The 24,637-nt window shown below is 50.7% G+C and overlaps 1 protein-coding gene across 1 annotated transcript; it reads right to left on the bottom strand.

Moving 5' to 3' along the window:
- Window positions 1-7,216: 7,216 nt before the first annotated feature.
- Window positions 7,217-22,305, bottom strand: igsf10 (immunoglobulin superfamily, member 10). The gene is made up of 11 exons (XM_067246364.1): window positions 22,109-22,305; window positions 21,689-21,818; window positions 20,186-20,576; window positions 18,354-19,136; window positions 17,154-18,180; window positions 16,309-17,039; window positions 15,320-16,167; window positions 14,497-15,208; window positions 13,144-14,047; window positions 10,669-11,035; window positions 7,217-9,899 (listed from the first exon to the last, which is right to left on the bottom strand). The coding sequence occupies exons 1-11, from the start codon at window positions 22,303-22,305 to the stop codon at window positions 8,349-8,351; spliced, it is 7,641 nt and encodes a 2,546-aa protein (XP_067102465.1). The 3' UTR covers window positions 7,217-8,348.
- Window positions 22,306-24,637: the final 2,332 nt, after the last annotated feature.

Here is a 24,637-nt window from a genome sequence, read left to right as displayed (position 1 = left end):
TCAACATCCTGAGGTGTTTAGTTCTGATCCTGGTGGATCTCTCCTTCCTGTTATCAACATCCTGAGGTGTTTAGTTCTGATCCTGGTGGATCTCTCCTTCCTGTTATCAACATCCTGAGGTGTTCAGTTCTGATCCTGGTGGATCTCTCTTTCCTGTTATCAACATCGTCTTCATCCGTCTAGTGTCCTGTTGACCAGATAAAGTTATACAGATTGAACTTGATCTTCTTCTGTTACTTGACAAGTGAATGCCAAAAGTAAATAATGGTAATTTTGGGGCCTGGTTTCTGTGGAGGACTATTTTAAACTCAACTGTTTTATTTTTGTTCATTGTCTCTTTCCTGTGTGTTCCAGTGGTGTTGGCATGACAACCCTTGGTTTCCTGACTGTGGTGTTGTGTTGACTGAGTCAGCTTGCTTCTTCCTGTGTGTTTCACTTCCTGTCTGAGGGAACAGCATACACACATGCACACACACACACTCACACACATATGAACAGATACACACTCACACACTCATGCACATATGCACACACACAAAAACACCTTGGAACAGAAACACTCTTCATCCGACTCAGACAGGAAGAATTAAAGGGATTCAACACTCCTGTTTTCACACTTACACTCTCCCTCACTCCCTTCCTCCCTCTCTCCCTCTCTCCCTCTCTCCCTCGCTCTCCCAGTTAAAAATAAATATAAAAAAGTAGGTTGGAAGTAGAAGGGGTAAAAAAAGGTTTAAAAAGGTTGAGACATTTTAAATCGAAAAAAAGGTTTTGAAAAGTTGAAACATTATTTTTGAAAATAAAGTTTCTGAAAAACTAGTTGTGTCATGTTGTGTTTCATGTCCTGAACAAAGGTTAGGGTTAGGGTTAGAAACTGTTTTTGTTTCAAAAGGTTGAAAAAAAATTCAACTGTGTAGGTGTGTGTGCATGTGAGTGAGAGAGAGTGTGTATGTGTTAAGGGAGTCAGGTGGCTGAGTGGTTAGAGAATCAGGCTAGTAATCAGAAGGTTGCTGGTTCGATTCCCGGTCGTGCAAAATGACGTTGTGTCCTTGGGCAAGGCACTTCACCTTACTTGCCTCGGGGAGAATGTCCCTGTACTTACTGTAAGTCGCTCTGGATAAGAGCATCTGCTCTTAAGTCTGTAAGTCTGTGTGTGTGTGTGTGTGTGTGTGTGAGTGTGTGTGCCTGTGTGTGTTTGTGTGCCTGTGTGGGTATGTTCTCACTGAGACGGGGAGCAGCTGCGAACCCCCTGATGGAGAGAGGCTCTGAGGCTCTGAGGCTCTGAGGGTTTGGCTAGGGTCAGGTGTCTCCTGCTACTGTTCCTGGCAGACCCCTCAGAGGACACACACACTCATGCACGCACACACACACACACTCCACACAATATCTTCTATGATCCACTTCCATCCAGAAACAATGTAACTGGGGAACAATGGAGGCTGGTTCTGGTTGTGTGTCTGTTGAGGGGTGCTGGGAGCTGGTTGTATGTCTGTTGAGGGGGGCTGGGAGCTGGTTGTGTGTCTGTTGAGGGGTGCTGGGAGCTGGTTGTGTGTCTGTTGAGGGGTGCTGGGAGCTGGTTGTGTGTCTGTTGAGGGGGGCTGGGAGCTGGTTGTGTGTCTGTTGAGGGGGGCTGGGAGCTGGTTGTGTGTCTGTTGACAGGTTTGCGAGGGTTGCTAACAGCTGACTGAGGTTCATTACTCCGGTCCCCACAAGCCCCAAGTGTCCACTGTGACACTGGTGTGGGTCTGCTCAAACACATATGCACACATACGATTAGACATCCATAATAAAAGGTGTCTAAATAACTTTTAAAATACGTTCATATAATGACATGTTTTTTATGACAGTTGTAATTTCTTCGCTGGCTTCCAGGAGACGCCAACACAACACAGCTTGGGTAGCAACCACGGAACACTCAGAGGTCGTGAAGCGCATTCTTTCCTGTGATGTCAGAGCGCATTTTACTGTTGCCTGGGAGCTGTGAGGTCATCTTCGTGAGACGGCCAGGACAGCGCAGGTAGTCGGGAAGCTGATGTCATGATGAGTGTTAAGTACCACAGGCTGTTAAACTGGACTGTGAGGCTGTTTAGAAGGCCTGCAGGTCTCATTACTGCCAAGCCCTGCTCTCACTGCCTGGCTGCATGGCTGGCTGGATGGATGGATGGATGGCTGGATGGCTGGATGGCTGGATGGCTGGATGGATGGCTGGCTGGATGGCTGGCTGGATGGCTGGATGGCTGGCTGGATGGCTGGATGGCTGAATGGCTGGATGGCTGGATGGCTGGATGGCTGGATGGCTGGCTGGCTGGCTGGCTGGCTGGCTGGCTGGATGGCTGGCTGGCTGGATGGATGGCTGGCTGGATGGCTGGCTGGCTGGCTGGATGGCTGGCTGGATGGCTGGCTGGATGGCTGGCTGGCTGGATGGATGGCTGGATGGCTGGATGGATGGCTGGATGGCTGGATGGATGGCTGGATGGATGGCTGGATGGATGGCTGGATGGCTGGATGGCTGGCTGGATGGCTGGCTGTATGGCTGTATGGCTGGATGGCTGGATGGATGGCTGGCTGGATGGCTGGCTGGCTGGCTGGCTGGCTGGCTGGCTGGCTGGCTGGCTGGCTGGATGGCTGGATGGCTGGCTGGCTGGATGGCTGGATGGCTGGATGCCTGGATGGATGGCTGGATGGCTGGCTGGATGGCTGGCTTTTCAAGGCTGATGAAATATAAGAGCCCATTTCAGAAAGGTTGCCTTTGGGATGTAAAGGAAACAATATGCAGAGGGGGATTCAAACCTGCAACCTCTTAACCGTAAATACACAGTAAAGACAGATTAAAGACGACCCAGTCTGCCTCCCTGTGAGAGGAGGGTTTTGGTCAATGTTTATCAGACGTACCGTAACATTATCATAGTGTGAAGTATTTTCTTCCACATGACTTCCTGTCTGAGCAAGTTCCTCAGTACAAACACCCCTAACTCCTGACACACACACTCCAACAACATGTCTTGTCCAAACACACACACTTCATTTTTTAAGAGACACGAAGCAAATTGTTTCCGCCCCTCAGTGACAGTCACTGCTTCATAGAACGTGGGGGGCTGTAACCATGACGATGTCAACAGGAACACCATCTGTCCCTTTACGGGACAGAGAGGGTCTGAAAACGCCTGTTTGGCAAGAACATGCCATTGAAATCCCACACGATATCAATATCCACTGGGTTTAATTCTCAAGGCTTATACAGCCTGTCAGCTGAGACGTGAAGACGACCTGCAGTGATCTGTATAGAGCTGCCTGTTCTCTAACACAGGGCACGTCCAAGAGAAGACAGCTCCTCCTGAAAGGACGTGAGACGTCTACATGCTAACATGCTAGATGACACGCTGAGAAACCCCTGGTGGTATGAACTCTGCTAGACCACGCCCCTCTCCCTCGCTGAGAAACCCCTGGTGGTATGAACTCTGCTAGACCACGCCCCTCTCCCTGGCTGAGAAACCGGAGATGTGATTCCGTTGATACATGACTGGAGATTTGAATACTGCAACATCATTGATCACGTCACTTCAAAACCACTTCTCCTGCCCCAGGGATACTCTGCATGCATCTCTCCCTCCACCTGCTCCTCTCTCCCCTCCCCACCTACCTCCCCCCTCAGTTTGTTTGTCCATGTGGTGTTGGAGAACCTGATCCCATTTTCACTCCCCACAGAGAGCATCATGGTAGCCAGCATGAGAGGTCCACCACCTCTCTCACGTTTAGTGTGTGAGTGTGTGTGTGCATATGCGCGTGTGTGCATTTTTGCATATTTATTTATTCTTTTAGGACACTTCTAAAGGTGTCTGTATGTAATCTGAGGTGTGTGTGTGTGTGTGTGTGAACGCCGGGCCACAGGACCTGCTTTGATGTTTTTCCTGATCACAGAGTGTGTCTGGGGACCGAAGGAGAAGGCTGTGATTGGCTCCATCGGCCCACCTGTTTATGCTCACAGGACCTGTGTCACATCTGGAACCAATCAGATCAGAGAGACCCCATGAAAGTACTTCCTGTGCTCCTGAGATATGGGCCCATTAAAACTGTCTCACTAGGACTTGAGTGTGATGAGGTACTCAAACAGGACCTTTCAGAGCTCCTGTGTTTGCTTACTCAAGAGTTTGGATGGAATTCTACCTGAACGGTTGTTAGGGGGCTGGAGGATGGGACTGGTCTCTCGGCGTTGGCACAGAGACGGTTCAATCCCAGCTTGAAGACACGGCGAAATTCGACCATGCCGGTTTGAAAATATTCTGTAGTGTCTGTGATGTTTCTCTCTGCTTTTCATGAAGGAGCTGCGAGGCACTGACGTGGGGGTCCCGACCCCAGGAATGAAGAGGTCTGGGTGGGCAGCGGGAAGATGAATCTCTCCCTTGTGTCTGGAAGATGGAGGTGTGGATTCTGGGATGCCGATGTGAAATTCTAACATCACCGCAGATTCTGAGGCAGAGATCCGTGAACAAGTGTGTGAGTGTGTATTGTGTGAGTGTGAATACATAGTATGGTTTTCCATCCAAAGGCATTTGCTGGACTGCAGCCCAAACTAAGCGTGTGGTCAACTCTTTTCCTTCTTTGAGTTTCACTCACACTAGTTGTGAAGTTTAAAGATTGTGAGACAAAACATGTTTTAGCCCGTATATCCATGACAACAGTGTGGTCATATCAACAGGATCTCGGGCCAATATCTCTCCTGCTCTCACCACGTTCCAACTTTCCATGTTCACGTTTTCGGAAACTTCTGTAGCTTAAAAGGCTTTGGGATGTTGTTTGTTGAGGAACTGCTGCCAGAGACCAGAAATATGTCTCACCCCACACTCCCTCCTCCATCTACTTAGACTTACTTTGTTTTTTCACCATGATTTCTCAATAACTTCTAAGATCTTTCATTCTCCTTGCCAGCACTGGCGTGCACTCTCAGTTGCTACGGAAACCACTAAGCACTTCTAGATATTTCCAACCCTGCTCCTGGAGAGATACCCTCCTGTAGGGTTACATTCCAGCCCTGCTCCTGGAGAGATACCCTCCTGTAGGGTTAAACTCCAACCCTGCTCCTGGAGAGATACCCTCCTGTAGGGTTACACTTCAGCCCTGCTCCTGGAGAGGTACCCTCCTGTAGGGTTACATTCCAACCCTGCTCCTGGAGAGATACCCTCCTGTAGAGTTACACTTCAGCCCTGCTCCTGGAGAGGTACCCTCCTGTAGGGTTACACTCCAACCCTGCTCCTGGAAAGATACCCTCCTGTAGGGTTACACTCCAACCCTGCTCCTGGAGAGGTACCCTCCTGTAGGGTTACACTCCAGCCCTGCTCCTGGAGAGATACCCTCCTGTAGGGTTACATTCCAACCCTGCTCCTGGAGAGATACCCTCCTGTAGAGTTACACTTCAGCCCTGCTCCTGGAGAGGTACCCTCCTGTAGGGTTACACTCCAGCCCTGCTCCTGGAGAGATACCCTCCTGTAGGGTTACACTCCAACCCTGCTTCTGGAGAGATACCCTCCTGTAGGGTTACACTCCAACCCTGCTCCTGGAGATCTTTGTAATCTCATCCATAAACAGCCGAGGACCACTGAGGGTGTGATAAGGTCACATGGGTCACCATCCAGGGGTCGATGATGAGCGTTTGAGCTGAGGCTGGGGTCGTCCAGGGTTCAGCTCATCAATCACACAGGCCCTGCAGGCTTCTCTGCAGGCTTCTCCAGAGACCAGAATGGAAAACAAACAGTCGGGGATCATACAGGAGGGCTGCCGTGAGGAGGGGGAGCATGGGCCGGCCTGCCCTGCCTTTGGTGTACCGGGCCTGGGGTGCAGATCTCCCGATGTGGCCTCGGACCTGGAGACTGGTAGGTTGAAAGTATAAATATGATAGAATCATGGATTTTTCTTTAATTAATCATTTTAAAATACATACATGAAATGAAATGTAACTTACATAAGAATGAATCTTTCTTACACGTGGGTACACACGCACGCACACACACACACACACACACACACACACACACACACACACACACACACACACACATACAGACACACACTCATAAACATTCTTGCCTGGTTGTAAGTTAACATTTGTAAGTATTTATTTGACACTGTGGCAATCAGGGGAACGAGGGTGGAGGGATGAGGATGGGGAAATCCCATGTTTGGGTTTGAGTGGGTTCCCCTAGAAACAAAGCTGCCACTTGAAGATCAAGTCCTTCAGCTCTCACAGCTACAACCCCAAACTGAAACAACATACAAACCCAGATCATCCTCAGGTCAGGGTCTCCATGAATAATCAGTCGCATACAACTGTCTGGTTTGTTCTGGGCGCCATTTTGCCAGACTGGTTAATTGCGTGTGATTTGTCTTCCCTCGTTCCCATGACAGCGGTTTCTCCTAACCCGGGCCGTTGGCCCTCATCTTTATAGGAGAGAATTCCTCTCCTTCCTGTCTGGGCTGTGCGGGCCCACTCTGGACTGAGTCATGTCTACGAAGAGAAGACAATACATTTTAATACATGTAAATATCTATATATATAGATTTGTTGGGGAACAACCAAATCCTAAGTGACCAGTAGTTTCTCTTGGTCTCATTGCTCAGGACTGAGTCCTGAGTAGTAAGAAAATACAGAAATAAATATTTGTATGTATTTATATAAATTTGTCAGTTGAATTTTGAACCGCCCAGTCCGCCTGACGATTGTTTTGGACAGACAGCGTTGTCATGATGATGGAAGGTCAAATTTAAGTCAACAGGAGCAACAAGGTTCTTCTCCTACGTATTCTAGATGAGCGTCATTAAAACGAGACCCTAAATAGTTGCAATTTACTCACAAAATTGTTTCCAGTTGTTGGCCTCTTCTTTACAGATGGAATATTTCTGTTAAGACGTAAGATGGTTTTAAAACGATTGTTCTTAATGTAGGAGACTCGCTGGAGTGTGTGTGAGTGTGGGTGTGTGTGTCAGAGTGTTTGAGTGTGTGTGTGTGTCAGAGTGTTTGAGTGTGTGTGGTCTCTGCTCCAACTCATCATCCTGTCACCCAGGCAACATAAGCAAACTGACATCTCCACCTCCACCTCTGCTCCTCCTCTCCAGTCTGACACAAACATCCCGGCACCTTAGGGATTCTGCAGATTTACATTTTCAAAACACAAAGAAAAAAGCCACATGCAGAATTCAAAGACATGACACACAAATTCCACTGTGTTTAATTTATTTTCCTGGGTATCACAAATTGCATATATACATTTTCGTAAAGTAAATATTTTCTACAAAATATATTATTAAAGGAAGAAGGATACTGTGTAGTTGTATGAAGTCTGAACATGAACAGTGTCAAATCAACACCCATGCCAGTGAGAATACATACCAAGAGAATGGCAGGACATTCAGTTTATCATGGTGAGGATAACAAAAAAAGCAATTACCAGACAAAGTTCATTGCAGAGAAACCAAATATAGAAATGTGAAGACACTGCATACTGGTCCAGTGTAAAATTGATGCTAATATTTATATTGTGTCTTTTACTATTTAAAGCTCTGTTCATATGTAAAGGAAAGTTTGATTTCTGACAGATAGAAAAATAGCTTTCTCCTTCTATGAACGTGTCTATTGTCCCTGTTTAACTGCAGCGGTTTCGGTCACAAAACCTTGAGTCACAAGACATAAACATGCTGAGTCTGTGGGGGTCGAATCCCACAGGGAGCGCTCCTCTTTCTCGCTCTCACTTCTTCGTGGGCTGTAATTTCATCCTTGTTTGCAGCAGCGTCTGGAAGAAAACGCCGTAGCTTGGCCGTCCGGCCCTCCTCTTAATAAACAGTCCTAATGAAAACCACTCTGAGGTTTCCAGACCCCTGACTTCCACCTTATGACAAGAATAACAGCTCTCGCCTTCCCAGAGTTCCTGGCTGAGAACAGGGCCTTCTCTGTACAGTTTCTCCTCCTTTCCCTCGTGCCTTTGTTCATTCCTTTCGTTCACCGGGAGAGTAGAAGCGATCCAGTCCAACTGTTCCACGAGCTCTGATCCTCACAGATCCACACACGGAAAACAAGTCCACTCTGGAAACATAGTGTATAATACAGGAGACGCTGAAAGATAAGCACTGGAGCAGGTTCTTGGCTGTTCATAGTTTTTATACTGGCGTGTCCATACTGGTGTATCCACACTCCTAATCCACACTCTATATACACACTCCTAATCCACACTCTATACCCACACTCCTAATCCACACTCTATACCCACACTCCTAATCCACACTCTATATCCACACTCTATATCCACACTATATATCCACACATTATCCATACTCCATACTTTGTATCCACAGCCTGTCTCTCACAGCACCCTCAGGTATGTGACCCTCGTGTCTGAGCCCAGGTGATTCTTGGCCAGGCACTTGTAGGTTCCGGAGTCTGAGGTGGTGGGCCTCTGGATGATGAGGGTTCCCTGGGGGTGTAGCAGCTCGCTGCCCCGAGGACGCCCCTGGCTAGCGGCCGACAGCACCGAGTGATCAGGAAGCTCCCAGGACACCTCCGGCTTGGGAATCCCGATGGCGGCGCAGATGAGCTGGACAGGCACCCCAGCCGCCGCCCTCACGGTGGGGGGCGGGCCTGTGGTGATGCGTGGTGGGTAGGCGATGATGATGACCGGGACGGTGAGGACAGCCTCACCGGCCTCGTTCCTCGCCCGGCAGACGTAGTTCCCCCGGTCGTGGAGGGTGGTGTCCTTCACCACCAGGGTGCCATTCTCCATCAGCTGGTGCCGGCCCTGGACCTGAGGCCGGGCCAGGGTGTGGCCTCCTGGGACCAGCCAGAATATGCTGGGCCTGGGACTGCCGTCTGCCAGACAGTGCAGGAAGAGGGGGTCCCCAGACACGCTGCGGATGATCCCTCGGGGGCGGGTGAGGATGTACGGCTTCTGCCCCACCTCCAGGACAATCAGCTTCTCGATGTAGCCGATGGAGTTCTTGGCGGAGCAACGATACTTCCCAGCATCCTCCTTGCTGGGGTTGTAGATGACGAAAGTGCCGTCGTTGCCCTGGTGATGCCGCGGGCCGCGCTCGGGGCCGGGGGCGAAGCGGCTTCCGTTCGGCAGCAGCCAGGTGATCTCCGGGGCGGGGTGTCCGTCGGCGGAGCAGTTGAGCACGGTGGTTTTCCCCGTGCGGGTCACGACACGCTCGTTGAAGGGGTTCTTGAAGATGGGCCGTCTGAGCGAGGTCGTGACCTCCAGCTGCACCGCCATCACCGCCTCCCCACCATCGTTCCTCGCCATGCAGATGAACTCCGCTGTGTCCGTCGGACGCACGTTCCGGAACTCCAGCGTCCCGTTGGGGTGCACGACGATCCTGCTGCCGTAGTACGGAGCCGTGAGGAAGATGTTGTCCGGCATGATCCAGGTGATCTTTGGGGGCGGGTCTCCCTCGGCTTTGCAGTCGATTAGCTTCCTGGAATATTTGGCCGCGGTGTCCTTCACCACTGTCCTGTTCCGGTAGTATCCGTTGATCACCGGAGGGTTCCCGTCGACGTCCAGCTTGTACACCTTGCTGTCGTCCCCGGCTGTGTTGCGGGCCATACATACGTACTCACCGGCGTCCACCGGCTTGGCGTCTCTGATGTCCAGCGAGCCGTTCACATGCATGAGGTAGCGCTCGTTGGAGGCTGCGATCATGTCGTTGGTCGGCAGCATCCACAGGATCTTGGGTTTGGGCTCGCCGGCTGCCTCGCAGTCGAAGCGGATGTTGTCTCCGGGCGCCACCTTGGCGTATGTCCTGCTGGGTGTGCGTATCCGCGGGGCGGCCGTGAGCACGGTGATGTGGACGTGCATCTCGTCCTTCCCCAGATGGTTCTCGGCGTAGCAGGTGTAGTCGCCCTCCTCCGAGATGCCCACCTGGAAGGAGAGGAGGGGAAGTAAAGGTTACTGACTGGAGGCTGCTAGCAACAGATAGGAAGTAAGCTGTCACTTTACTTTTGAAAAATAAAGTTTCTGAAGGTAGAATTTTTTATTTATTTATAAAGTTAGATTTTTTTTGGGGGGGGAGGGAAAAAGTCATCTAGGAAGGGTAAACAATGATTTTTTTTCTTTTTAGAAAGAAAGTTTAGAAAGGTTGATTATTTGGGGGGGGGGAATACACAGTCACACACTCATGCACATGTGCACACACACACACAACACCTTGGAACATACACACACTTCACCCTTCCCCCATCAGACAGGAAGAATTAAAGGGATTCAACACTAACACTCCTACTGCCTGCCCGCCCTAACTAGGAATTTTCTTTTGGAAAAAAAGTTTCTCAAAAACTATAGATTAATTTGGAGGGAGGGTCCAGGGTCCCCTGGTCCAGCTAACTTCCCGTATAGCTAACTTCCTGACTCCCTGGTCCAGCTAACTTCCTGTTCAGCTAACTTCCTGACTCCCCTGGTCCAGCTAACTTCCTGTTCAGCTAACTGCCTGACTCCCCTGGTCCAGCTAACTTCCTGTTCAGCTAACTTCCTGACTCCCCTGGTCCAGCTAACTTCCTGTTCAGCTAACTTCCTGACTCCCCTGGTCCAGCTAACTTCCTGTTCAGCTAACTTCCTGACTCCCCTGGTCCAGCTAACTTCCTGTTCAGCTAACTTCCTGACTCCCCTGGTCCAGCTAACTTCCCTGACTCACCTGGTTCAGGTAGAGAGTCCCGTTATCAAACAGGATGAAGCGCTTTGATCGCCCTCCTCCCCCGCTGCTGTCGGACTGCAGGGCACTGTTGACCAGTGTGCCGTCGGGGAGCCCCCAGGAGATCTCTGGCTCTGGTGCCCCGGAAGCCTTGCAGTCCACCCTCAGGTCGTTCCCATACGGCACCTGCTTCTTGCCGTACACCTTGGGCTCGATCCTGGCAGGCTTCATGGACACGTAGACCTTCATCAGCTGGAGGTCGTCACCGATCGCGTTGCGGGCCACGCACAGGTAGTCTCCGGAGTCCTTGTCGTTGACGGTGTTGATGATCAGGGTGCCGTTGTCCAGGACCTGAATCCTGCTACCCATTCTGGGGAATGAGAAAAGGAAACCATGGAATTATTCTCATGAAAGAAACAAACCACAACCACACAGAAAAGGAATGAGTCTGCGTTTCTCGTAAACTTTGTATTCTTTACCAGCTCAGTACTTTTCGTAAACAATCATCAGCATTTCGTTCTGTGGAACTGTGCCATGTGTAGAACTGAAACCGGGGAACAAACTTTCTGTTTTGATTTAACATTCTGCTGAGTCAGTAGCCGTTGTCTTCACATGTAGCCTGTGAAATGAGTTTTCCTCCTGTCGAGCTTATGTGGACACGCTTTGTGCTGCTCTCCATCTCCATGAAGCACACAGGGAGTGTGTCTCTCTGTCTCGACCTGTCAGCCTCAGAGCACATCAACACCAGCATATATCATCTGCGGCTGTCTCGCATCAAGGCCACCAGCATCTCATTATAAGGGTTAGCTCCTACAGTTGCAGAAAATAATCGAACACTAGAAAACATCACAGTTTCAAAACAGTCGTTTATCACGGTTCATACACAACTGGAAAAATTACTGTACCTTTGACTGTAAGTGTTTGTATAAACCCGCTTTATGACATAGTTGTGAGGATAATAATGATTTAACAAAGCGACCAGTGACCAAGCCGTGACACAGATGGTGTTGTGTTACTCAAACCGGAGAGGAGGGAGGCAGCCTGTCAAGGTCATTATCAGGACGTGCCAGGGCAGAGATGCCTGGGTCACTGTGCAACTCTCACACTCCTCTCTGCGGAACTCTGAATGAGTTGTTACTGTAATAAAAACAGATTTGAAATGTCGCCATCTTGTTTCTTGGACAAATGCAATGTTTCATGTTCTGGCTTGTTGAGAATCATTGGTAAGTGAGAAGAGATCGAGGGGAGAGAGAAGAGTTGGCCTGGAAACCTTTATTAGTTTTCACTGCGAGCTACGACTCGTCATTAAAATACAGCATGTGGTAGGATGTCATCTGGAGTTTGTTGAGTTATCAGAGCTCATTGACATGCAGCCCACTGATTTGCTGGAAAAGCATCTGCTTGAATCTAATACCAGGCGCTCTCTGAATGACAATTACAAGGGGAGATTTACATTAGACTGTTTCTAAAACCCATTGTTGAATCTTGTACGCAATACTGAAATTAATGAACGGAAATAAACGTTTCTGAATAAAAAGCAGATTGAAAATGTTCTTGCTACTAAAGTATACCGTAAAGGCATAATGAAGGTAATAACTGAAATATCCACAACGACGGACCTAAAATCAACGGTTAGGATTGTAAACTAACCGAAAATCTAAAAAAATAAGAAATAAAGGTTCCATCCTTCACAACAATCCCCAGTGTTTAGGTTGTTAAGTTTTAAAGATCCAGTTTATATTCCAATGGCTTCTTTAATCACCCTAAGCCTGCTTCCATTGGGACCCAATCTGATTTGATTGAGCGCTAAGTCTGTGAATTCAAGGAGCACCGTATCTCATTGTGCCTCCTCCGATTTGGAGAGCAGGGCTTTGACTAATCCTCAGATATAAACACTAACACTATTATCCAGTACCTCGGGGAATCACCAACAGGGCAGGAAACAGAAAATGAGGGAAAATAGAAACTTGAAACCCGAACTTCACTATGAAAACTGGGATATTTCTGCGGTATAAATAACGGTGCAGTTATCCCAAGAGATCCCAAGACATATTTCCACGCAATGTGTGCAGTTTATGCCAGAGAGATTGAGTACAATTCAAAGAAGGGTTTTATTTTTAAAGTCTATCTGTCTCCAATCCAAGTTTCTAAACTCTATGTTCCTGTTAAACTGTGTGTCCCCATGGCCTAAATGGAGACTGGGTCCAGCTTGCTTGGAACAAGCAGAAATCCCTCTGGAGACACAACCTCAGCTATTTGAGGGCTGCTCACCATTAATACACAACGGTCCTGAGCTAATACTTTACACATGGTTTCCTGTGTGTGAATGTGTTTTTGTCCGGTACACTACATGTGTGACTGTGTGTGTGTGTGTCTGGGACAGTAAGTCTGTGAGTGTGTGTGCCGTGTCATGCACAGTGAGTGTGTGTGTTATGAACAGTAAATATGTGAGTGTGTGTATGTTGTGTGTCTCAGTACCTGTGCTTCTGTTGCACCACAGCCTTGGAGGGCAGTCTCCAGATGATGGAGGGTTTGGGGTCTCCGCTGGCCGAGCAGTTCATCCTCAGCTGGTCTCCGTACTCCAGCTCCGTCCTGCGCCGCGACGCCTCCACGATCCGGGGCGCCGCCTCCCTCTTCTCTATCGCCAGGGTAACCACGCGACGCTCCGAGCCCGTGGAGCTGGTGGCGATGCACTCGTACTTCCCGCCGTCCGTGACCGCCACGTCCTCCAATAGGAGGGTCCCGTTTAGGAACACAGACACCCTGGGGTCAGGAGAGGTCCTTCGGGGACGGATCACAGAGCCGTCAAACAGCACCCAGTGCACCGTGGGCTGAGGGCTACCCTGGCCGGTGCAGGCCAGCCACAGGTCCTGGCCCGCCTCTGCTTTCACCTGCTGCCGCTTGTCCTCCAGGATACCAGGGGGCGCTGCCACCACCTGCAGTCTGACCGTGGCCGTGTCTGCCCCCGCCGGGTTGCTCGCGATGCACTTGTAGTGACCCCGATCATAGACGGTCACATGCTGGATGACCAGGGTGCCGTCCGGGGTCACCCACACCCTGTCCTGGTTGGAGTGGTGACCTCTGACCTGCGTGCGGTTAGCCAGGATCCAGGACACCAGCGGAGAGGGCCGACCCTCTGTCTTGCACGTCATCTCCACCTTCCCCCCTGAGTGGGACTGGATCTCCCTCAAGTGGGGCTCCAGGATGCGAGAGGGGTAGGCCACCACCGACAGCATGACCAGGAGCTTGGTGGAGCCCTGGGGATTCTCCGCCAAGCACAGGTACTGACCGCGGTCCTTGATGTTGGCGTTCTGGATGGACAGGGTACCATTCTTGAACACCTCAAACTTTCCCATCCGCCCTGTGATTGTTATCGTGCTCCCTGTCAGAGAGAGAGAGACAGAGAGAGAGACAGAGAGAGAGAGACACAGAAAGAGAGACAGGGAGAGAGACAAAGAGAGAGACAGAGAACAGAGAACATACGTTGACAGACATTCATAGATATAAACAGAAACTATTAGATACCGTTTATACAGTCTTTTTTTAAAGATAGATTTGCAGTCAGGCCTTAGCAACGTGTCTCCTCCCTATCTGTGCTTGAGGAGAACCTCTCATTACCTGTGCTTGAGGAGAACCTCTTCCTACCTGTGCTTGAGGAGAACCTCTTCCTACCTGTGCTTGAGGAGAACCTCTTCCTACCTGTGCTTGAGGAGAACCTCTTCCTACCTGTGCTTGAGAAGAACCTCTCCTACCTGTGCTTGAGGAGAAACTCTACCTACCTGTGCTTGAGAAGAACCTCTCCTACCTGTGCTTGAGGAGAACCTCTCCTACCTGTGCTTGAGGAGAACCTCTTCCAGCTGATGGACGGCTCAGGGTTGCCTGTCGTCTCACAGGGCAGGAAGGCGTTGGAGTTGGAGAGGACGGTGTAACTGGCGGCGTTGCCCCCCACTATCCTGGGCTTGCTGAGCAGGCTGTCCGTGGAAGGCTCAAAGCCCACGATGTTAGACGTGGTGGTCTCGTATCCAGTGAGATGGTTGTAGGCGTTGGAGATGGTGTTGTCTATGTCCTGCCTGCTGTAGGGCCGCTGGGTGCTGCTGTGGCCCTGCTCAGCTGTCAGGACCATCAGGGTGTCTAAGGTCATGGTCTTTTCTTCTTGTCCTCTTGGTCTAATGGACACGGTGGGCCTGGGTCTTTGGATCAGCGTGCTCTGTGTGGACCGCCCGCCCTCTCTGCCTGGGGGTGGCCCGGCGTTGCTGTTCCCCCTGATGGTGTTGCTGTAAATTCTGGTGGTGGTGTAGGGCCTGTATGTGGTGGTGGGGTGGGGCGTAGTAGAGGTGGTTGGGAGTCTGGTGTAGGCTGGTGGTCGGCTGGTTGAAGGCTCCCTCCAATTGTCGTAGTAGGGGTCAGTGGACACGGTCACGGCTGACCGCTCAGCCTCTCTGGAGGGCGTGTACAGGGGCTTGGACACAGAGACAGTGTGCTGAGGCATTCTAGTGGTCTCCATGGTGGTCTCCATGGTGGTCTCCATGGTGGTTTCCATGGTCTCCATGGTGGTTTCCATTGTAGTCTCCATGGTGGTTTCCATAGTGGTTTCCATGGTGGTTTCCATTGTGGTTTCCATGGTGGTTTCCATGGTGGTTTCCATGGTGGTTGCAGCTTCTGTTGTGCTGGTGGGAGCTTTGGTGGTTGTGGTGGACTTCCTGAAAGGCCTCCTAACCCTGAATCCTCTCCTTGTCCACCCTGACCCTCCTCCGTTGGGTCTACGATTACCCCCAAACCGGCGCGAGGGGGACCGCCCCGACACCTCTGATTCCAACCCAGAGGAGGAGGCCTCGTCGGGGGCCTCTCCAGGGGGGGGCTGGGCAGTGGGCGGGGAGGGGATGGTGTGAGTCTCCAGGGAGGTGCTGGCTGAAGGAGTAGTGGTCTTCCAGTGAGAGGGAGGCTTGGATGTGGTTGAACGCAGAGTCTCCGGGTCCGAGGAGGAGTCTTCGTAGTCGTCACCAGAGGAGGCATCTGGGTTCCCCACCCCTCTCCCTGGGGGAGCCGCGGTCACAGGTTCGGACAGGGCATTGACCGTGGGCAGCTCGGTTGTGGTTGTGGTCGTTGTTGCGGTCGTTGGTTTGACCGTCCTTGAGCTCCCTGTGGCAGTCGGTGGTCTGACTGGCTTGCGTAACCTGTCCAGTATCTCCTTTTTCCTGTCCCTGCCACCAAACAGCCTGTCCCAGGGGATTCGACCCCGGATCACCTTAGAGGCAGCGGTGGTGGTTGTGGTGCTTCTGGAGGTCCCTGGCTCATCTGTCATGTAAGGATCTGGTGTGGGGTCGGCCTCCGGGGCGTCAGCTGAGGTAATGTAGCCACTGGAGACCTCCAGCCTGGCCTGGGGCTGGGTGGAGGGGGGCTGGGGGGTGGAGGGGTCAGAGTATGGAGAAGTGACAGTGGATGATGTCTCCTCCGTCAGGCCACTAGTCTTCCTCTTGCCATCCTCATCACATTCACCACACTCTGAAAGAAAAATATACTTTCATAAAAAAATTTCCCAATTAATTCCCAATGTACTGCGCTGCAAATCACTACAGACTGGTGTGATACCATAAATCATAAATCAAACATATTCATCCCAGTCGCAAACGCCGTTCAGCCTACCTGTAGTGAGCTCCACGCTAAACGGCACCGTTCTGTTGCCTTGCTTCCTCCCGGACAGCTTGTCCAGGAACGACTGGATGTCAGTGATCCTGTTGGGCTTGATGATCCTCCTCCTCCCGGGGCCCCTCCTGCGGCCCCCTCCCTGAGCCCCCTTCTTGGGAGGGATGATGTGTATCTGCTGGCGGGAGATAATGGTGGACCCGGCCGGCAGGCGTGGAGACTTGATCCTCTGGGTGGTGTGGAAGGTGATCTCATCCTGCTGCCTCTCGGTAGTCGTTACGGCCGTGAAGGTGGTCTGGCTGTCAGGGTCTGTGGACGAGTGGACAATGGGGTCCGAGGGGAGCCCAGGGCCGTCCATCATGGGGGTGACGTTGGGGTCAGTGAGGAAGGTCAGGGTGGTTCCGCTGCCGGAGATGGAGGTGGAGGTTTCGGGGTCGGTGCGGGGGTCTCCTGAGAACAGGAGCTGGGTGATGTCGGAGGTGTTGGTCACAGTGAGGCGGAGGGTGACGGGGCGCTTGCTGCTCGTATTGCTCTCCATAGCATAGCTCTCGCTGGCTTCTCTGTGGTGTGGACTGGTGGGATGTGAAGCGACTGCATCGTTCACACTCTTTGTGGCACCCCCTGGTGGAAGGGTAAATGTAGACTTGATGGGTGTGGCATCAGACTGAGTTTGCGACTCTGTTGTCTGTGTGTACGCGGTGTCCATTGACGTGGTAAAGCTCGGCTGATGTCTGTCTGGATCCCTGGATGTTGCCGTGACACTGGTTTGACCGTTATCTGTGTCTGTCGTAACATAATACTGACCGCTCTCTGTGGTTGCCATGGATTCAGTTTGACTGTAGAACTGCTGTGTGCTCACAGCCTCAGTCGCTGTTGCTATGGTGCTATCGTGAGTGTTTTCCTTTGTTGGCTTGATGGTTCTGAGTGGCATAACAGGCTCTCCCTGAAGTAGACCCTCCGCAGAGCCTTCCTCCCCGTCCCCAGACATCCCAGGGTCGGACTCATCCCTGTCAGTCTTGGCCGGGGATCCACTTTGGGCCTTTTTCATGAACTCCGCAAACATCCGGGGGTCCACTTTCCTGGAGGTTTTGTCAAAGACCCTCCTGTAGCTCCCAGTCTGCCTGCTGTTGCCGGAACCCTTCCTCCGTCCTCCCAGCCTACCCCCAGACCCCCTGCCGTGGGGCCTGTGTCTGGGATAGGGCCGATCTGAGGTGAGGGTCCTTGACTCCTGACTGGTCCTGTCAGAGGAAGTCTCACTGAGAGACATGCCAGCCTCCTCCTGCACACTGGGATCAACCTCCACCCCAGAGCCCTCCCCGTCCCCCTCCGCCCCTTCATTCAATCCCTGACCCGTCACGGTGACCTGTGACACCAGCAGGTCCGCTCCCAGGTGATTAGCTGCCAGGCACCTGTAGAACCCTCGGTCTTGGCCAGTCAGCTGCTGGATCCCCAGGGTTCCGTTCTCGTAGAGCTTCCGGTTGTTGTTGGACTTATCCAGCACAGTGTTGTCGGGTAGAACCCACTGGATGGAGGCCTCGGGGTTCCCTGAAGACCCGCAGTCCAGAACCAGGCCCTGACCCAGCAGCCGAGCGAGCCGGACCCCGTTCACCTCCGCATCTTCCACGTCAGACGACAGCACCGTGACCCGGAAGCTGAGCATGTCGGCATCCAGGTAATTGGTGGCGATGCAGCGGTAGAGACCAGAGTCCGAGACATCCGCCCCCCGGAGGATGAGCCTCCCGTCGGCCGTGATCACCACACGGTGGTCCTCGCTGGTGTAGGGCGCCCGCACCTTGGTGCCGTCCGCCAGGATCCACTCCACCGAGGGCCTGGGCTCCCCCAGGGTCATGCACTTCAGCTCCACAATGCCCCCTGGAGACACAACAGCATTCATGGTTTTGTTTTGTTCATTTAGCTTTACGGTTTTATCCAAATCAACATACAAATATTAAGTACAAGTTGTTATGATGTTGCGACAGCAAGGAGAATTTCTGGTAGAGACCTGAACAACAAGGCAAAATGTGTCTTCTAAACACTTAACAAACCTATGAGGACGGCGTGTTCCGTCTTGGTCAGGTTGTCTCGTCTGATCATGGTCCAGCTGTAGCGATCCTTCTTCGGGGGTCCGCTCTCCACCCTCAGGTTGACCACTGACTGGTACTTTATATGCAGGGTGGAGAAAGTGGTTGTGGTGCGGTCCAGCTGAAAGCTGACCTCTCCTTGCATCAGCCAGGCGGGAGAAGCCTTGACCTCAGCCTCAACGTCTGTATGGATGTCCTCGCCTCCCTGGTCGGGCCTCACCTGGTCGGGTCTCACCTGCCTGTAGCGGTACACCATCTCCGGGCTCCTGGCCAGCATCAGACCCCGCACCAGCCTCATGGCCGTGTCGCTGTAGGTGGCCAGGATGCGCCACAGCGGCTGAATGTGTTCGTGATCGATGTTGCAGACTAGAGACGTGGAGATGCTAGCGGTTAGCATGGTGACGTTAGCCTCCCCCTCCTCCTCCACAGTCAGAGACAGGTCCTCCATGGCCGAGGGCCTCTGGACGGTGCAGGACAGGCTGGCGTCGTTCTGGAACTGGTCCGTCAGGTTCATATGGAGGGACCCAATGGGGGCGATGAAGTCCCGGGAGGAGACAGGGGTGTAGTCGCCCTCCTCCAGGGTGAAGTTGCTCAGCTTCAGATGGGACTGGATCCAGGGCTTGGAGCAGGAGAAGGCCTCGCTGGGGAGCTGGGCCAGGGCTCTGCCCTGGGAGGGGGTCGGCGTTTCACAGAGAGGGCAGAGCTGGCCCCGGGGGTATTTCCTGTCCCGTTTGCATTTCAGCACACCTGGGGAAACATTCAAGGCATGGTGTCTGAGAGAGAGAGGGAGCAGAGGAAACTAAAGAGAGGGAGGGAGAGAGAGAGAGAGGGGGGGGGGGAGGGAAGGAGGGAGGGAGGGGATAAAGACAGAGACAGAGAAAGAGAGAGAGAGAGAGAGAGAGAGAGAGAGAGAGAGAGAGAGAGAGAGAGAGAGAGAACAGAGGCAGGGAGAGAGATAATCTGGAAGACATTTGATTTCTTTGAGAAAATCATTACTAATGCTATTTATGCTTATCTGTGTACATCTTACACAAAACAAGATCTTCCTGGAACTGTGTGACTTTTCAAGACACTGACTGCAGTTTGTTTGTCTCTATTTTGGCCCTGAGTACCATTTCTACTCTCCAGCTGAGACCAAGATTGAGATGATCCTTCAAACAAGTCGAGCCCTGTCTTCACTCAGGATTTATCTGTCGTCTTTGGACAGGCATGCATTTCCTGCTGGACTCCTTCCCACGCAACATTAGCTTACAGACAAATAGAGTTTTGTGTTGAGTAAGATGCTAGTGGTGAGGTAGAGGCATCTTCATTCCATGCGTGTGGAGATTCCACCAGATGTCTCTGCTCCGATGCTGCTGTATCTTATGATGCATTTCATGTGCAGTAAAACTGCCAACGTGCCTGTGCCCGGTCGTATAAAACATCTAAAGGACTTTACACGAGGGAGGAATCCTTCATGCCTATCCTGGAACATAAGTATGACTAAAAGCTTTCCATTCCTCCACAGGTTTGGGGAGAGGGAACATCCTGATGCTAAGCAAAGGCAATCCCATGTAATCATGTCAGGTCGTCTTACTCTCCCATCCTCTTGCTGGCAGTTTCTCAACTTACAGGAGTTCAATCCTGTTCTTGGAGAGACAACCTTCTTTAGGTTTTGTTGATAAATACTAACTTCTATTTCCTGTGTAACTACAATGTTATTGCTATAGCTATAGCTGTGTAGCTATGTGGTAGTTAAAATCATCTTCATGCAAAGTGTTTCTAAACGAAAAACGGAACCAAACGTGTTCCCTCACCTGCGTTCCTCTGCACCCAGACGGGGAACCATTCCATACGGCAGTCACATGACCACGGGTTGCCATGGAGAAAGACGTTCTCCAGCCGGGCACATCCGGAGAACACATCGGCAGGGAGACTGGAGAGCGCGTTGTCCGACAGGTGGATGTTCCTGACGGAGGACACCTTGAACACCTGGCTGTGTCTCAGGGTCACAAAGGTGTCGGGGTGGAGCTGCTGGAGGAGGTTCCCCTCCAGGTGAACGAGCTGCAGCGCGGTCAGGCCGTAGAACGCCTCGGGGTGGAGGAACTCGATGCGGTTGTGGTCCATGTGGAGTCGGATCAGGCTCTGTAGGCCTCTGAACGTTTCCTTGCGTATCTCCCTCACCTGGTTGTAGCTCATCTTCAGGACCTGAGAGACGTGAAAGAGGAACTGCAGTCACAACAGAAGAGGCTTGTGTGGGGAGGGAGAGCGAGGGAGAGCGAGGGAGCGCGAGGGAGAGCGAGGGAGAGCGAGGGAGCGCGAGGGAGAGCGAGGGAGCGCGAGGGAGAGCGAGGGAGCGCGAGGGAGAGCGAGGGAGTGCGAGGGAGCGCGAGGGAGAGCGAGGGAGTGCGAGGGAGCGCGAGGGAGAGCGAGGGAGAGCGAGGGAGAGCGAGGGGTTCTCATTAACGGCCTCTACATGAACACAAACCCGTTCTCACTCACAACCTCTCCCTGGGATAACTCGAAAATACACTCATTAGTCACAAATTCCTGTAACGGTTTTTGAGGGGGAAAAAAGAGTTGGGATTTACAACCAAATGTTCTTTGACTCAAACATACATCCTTGTGTGTGTATACTTGGCCAATAAAGCTGATGCTGATTTTGATTCAAAAAAGGCATGCTGAGTTTAGCTATGTGTGAGTAATGATCGTAGGGCTATAACAAAAAAATAAAGGTTTTGGAGTTCAGTTACACTTTAAAGAAGAGATTTATGGGTCAGAGTTAACACCCTGGGAGCGAAAGTGTGTCGCTAACAACGATATTTCAGTCAGGCCCGTCTCGGCTGAGACATTTCTCCTTTAACGTCTGGCTGGAAAACAGGGCTGGGGGTGAGCGGAGAGCAGCCATCTGGGAGCGCTTCATATATCAGATGCTGTGAAAAGTACAAAGCTGGTGTACGCAAAAGTGTTGTAAAGACACGCTGTCCAAGTTTTTTTCTTTTTCTTATGAATTTCCCCAACTCTCTTATAACCCTCAGAGCCTACAACTGTCTTTGAACCGAAGAGAAAAGCATGTACATGCATTAGCACCGTGAACAAACCCATGCAATGAATGAGCTCATCTTGACAGTTTCCTAGATGGATTTCTGTGTCGTTCTCTAACAACCTTCACACCTTGGCACCCCAAGCCTGGAAACGATTCTCTCTCCGCAACGAACGATCTAAGGCACCTTTCACAGGCTCCACGGGGAGAGGAGAGGATGATTCACCTTGGCGGGAGATCGGAGGATGGTTTGGTAATGTCTGGGAGGGTTGTGTACCTGTAAGGACTGGAGGTCTTGGAAGGCCCTGCCTTGGATGCTGTGGATGGTATTGCTGTGAAGCATGAGAAGCTCCAGGTGGACCAGCCCAGACAGATCGCTCTCTCTCAGCTCAGTTATGCTGTTGTAGCTGCAGACAGGACAGAAACTGTGTCAGGGCTCATCACTCTCACTGAGACTGCAGGGGAAAGTCTTTTCATTCCTCATGGAGATGAAAATAGAGGGGGGGGGGAGAGAGTGAAGAGGAGAGGGGGCGTGGGGTGGGCATGAGTTTTAGAGAGTGTGCTTGTGTTTGAGAAAGAGTGTGTGTGTGTGTGTGTGTGTGAGAGAGAGGGAGGGAGGGAGGGAGGGAGGGAGGGAAAAAGAGGGGGACCATGAGTTTGAGAGAGAGACAGATTAGAGAGAGACTATTTCCCTCACCCTAGGTTAATTCGTTCCACAGCCGGCTGGATCTGGCGCGGTATTGCGGTCAGGTATCTGAAGGTGCAGTGCACTTCGCTGGGAACGTAACACGCGCATGGTTTCGGGCAGGCGCAACTTCCCGGTAGCAAAGAGGCCAAGACAAACAGAGCGTTCAGCAGCGGCCGCCGCAGGTATGAGGGGCCGCTGGCGCTCATTCTGGAGAAGAAAGGCTTCTCACTCGGTTATGGTCGAGGGGGGGCTGCGTCTCTTTTCCTCTCATTAACGAGAACCTGCTGGTAAGAACGACATGGATCAGCAGAGAAGAGCGGATGTTTTATACAAACTCAAACCCCGATACAAATACTAAAATACATACGTGGATAACAACTTTAGCCTATACCCGTCGGAGATCAAATAGATAATATCAGTCCAGTTCAAAGTTATCTTACTTAAACAAAACAAAAAAGTTCCACTTAATTTAAGGCAGGCAACTGAAAAGAAAAATCGAACGAATGCAGGTGAAGCCAGCAGTGTGATTGTGTGAAACTATATCTACTCATAATAACAATTAACCGTGTTTCAGAGATAATCACTGTCCAAGAGCATCTAGATACGCAAAAAAGGAAGCAACAATTATTATAGTCCCCGTTTGTGCATGGCAGACAATTACATATCCAACTTACATTAGAATTGTTAACCCGTAACACCATGCAGACTTAGGCAGCTGAAAACTAAATACATGCAGTATTTATTGAAGATTGGAGATTAAAGTTTATGATCATCTTCTCCAATATGGTCGTTTTATAACAATTGCTAATTTGATAAAAGCATGTTGCGCCAAAATATCAATAGGCGGTTAAAGAATAACCTAAAGCTTTTTGTTGGAAATTCATTAAGTGAATCTATGAAATTACTGTAGGCTAAATCTTGTGAAACTGTCCTTACTGTTCTTCAGTCTCGGGAATAGATTGAAATGCCAATAGTCCATATCTTGGAGAAAAAAATACTTAAAGTGACGGATCGTCCAACTACGGAATTAAGAAAGAATTAAATAAGAAAATAAACAATAAAATTATGTTAGGCCTATAGAATCAAAATAATTCCTGTGCCAGTCCATCCACTCCAGGCTGACTAAAGGACAGACCAGTATAAGTAGAGGAGGATGAGAGCATGAACGGTCTCCTTCCCCCCTCCCGCCCCTTTTCCTTCGATACGCTTTGCTCCATGCTGTTTCCAGACTCAGTAAAACACCGCTGTCGCGCACAACGTCTGCCGCGCGCAGGAGCGTGCCGTTGATTGAAGCGTTTTCCAGCCCAGCTGCCGCGCGCACTGATTACAGCTGGTAAGGATGCTTACACCTAGGAAGCTATAAGCGTAGGCTAACCGTGTTTCTGTCGTGTTTTGCCAGTGGTGCAAGCTGAGGAGACTCGTGGTAGTGAACGGGAAAAGTATCTCAAGTAAGTTATACCCCCTCCCTCTGTTTACATACTTTATTATCATCCATGTTAATGGAAAGGCCTTTGTCTACTATAGTCTCCAAAGTCTCACTATATCAGGCTAGCTCCAAATGAACATGAGACTATTAAATGGCACCCAATTTACTTTAGCGTCGTGTGGCTACACAGTGTGAACATTTGGATACTATCCTATTCCTGCATATTTTCAATTGATGACTTTAATCGGTACGGTGTTACAATACAACCATGAACTTAACGGTTAACACCGCAATTACCAAGCGGTTTCTGTTCAGTGTTTCTGTTCAGTTCTGCCTGTACCCTGAGTTCCAAGTATTCCTTTATTACCCACAATTGAACACACATGTTGTGACCAAGGCCACAGTCATAGCCTGGAAAAAACATACTGTTATTAATGTCTGTCTGGTCGCCAAATAGGCATTCTGTCGATGATAGCATCTTCTCACCCCAGGTGTTTATTTGTAAAGACTGGTATTGTTGTGTCCGCTGTTGTCATTTGTGCCTTGTCATTTTGGAATGAGCCTGGTTAACACAGGCCGTTCCTTGACTCTAACCTCTGAAATACTGTGATCACTGTGATGTCTCGAGAACTTTGCACTTTAGATCCTTGATTTTCTTCTTTACCTTCTATATGCACTGTCGCCTTGGCTAGTGCCAGCTAAGTGCCGCTAAATAAATAAAATGTATATTTTAATGCACTCCAACAACTCTTGCGTTGCTGCTGAGTCACCATGGCCTCTTGTGTTGTGAAATGAGACACCTCTCCTTTGAGGAAGGTGTGGGGAGAAAACGGGAGGGTTATTTGGGGAGTATGTTGCAGATTGAATGCCTTTACTGGTGTTAGGCTGGGGATAGGTAGAGCTCGGTGGTAGAGTAGAGCTTGCAGATCTGGGGATAACAATTTGAGTCCCTCACCTGTTTGTCAGTTTGGATAAGTTTCTGCTAAATAAATGTTCGTTTTTATTTCATAGTTGTATCATGTTGGAGGTGGGTTTAGCTCAGTAACTCATGTAACTGTGGATAAAGAGGTTGCAGATTCAAGAGGTCATTCTGGATACAAGTTTCTGCTAAA

The sequence above is a fragment of the Osmerus mordax genome, chromosome 11 (assembly GCF_038355195.1).
Source record: "Osmerus mordax isolate fOsmMor3 chromosome 11, fOsmMor3.pri, whole genome shotgun sequence".
In the NCBI taxonomy this organism is placed as follows: Eukaryota; Metazoa; Chordata; class Actinopteri; order Osmeriformes; family Osmeridae; genus Osmerus; species Osmerus mordax.
This window is presented reverse-complemented; position numbering and strand designations above follow the sequence as displayed.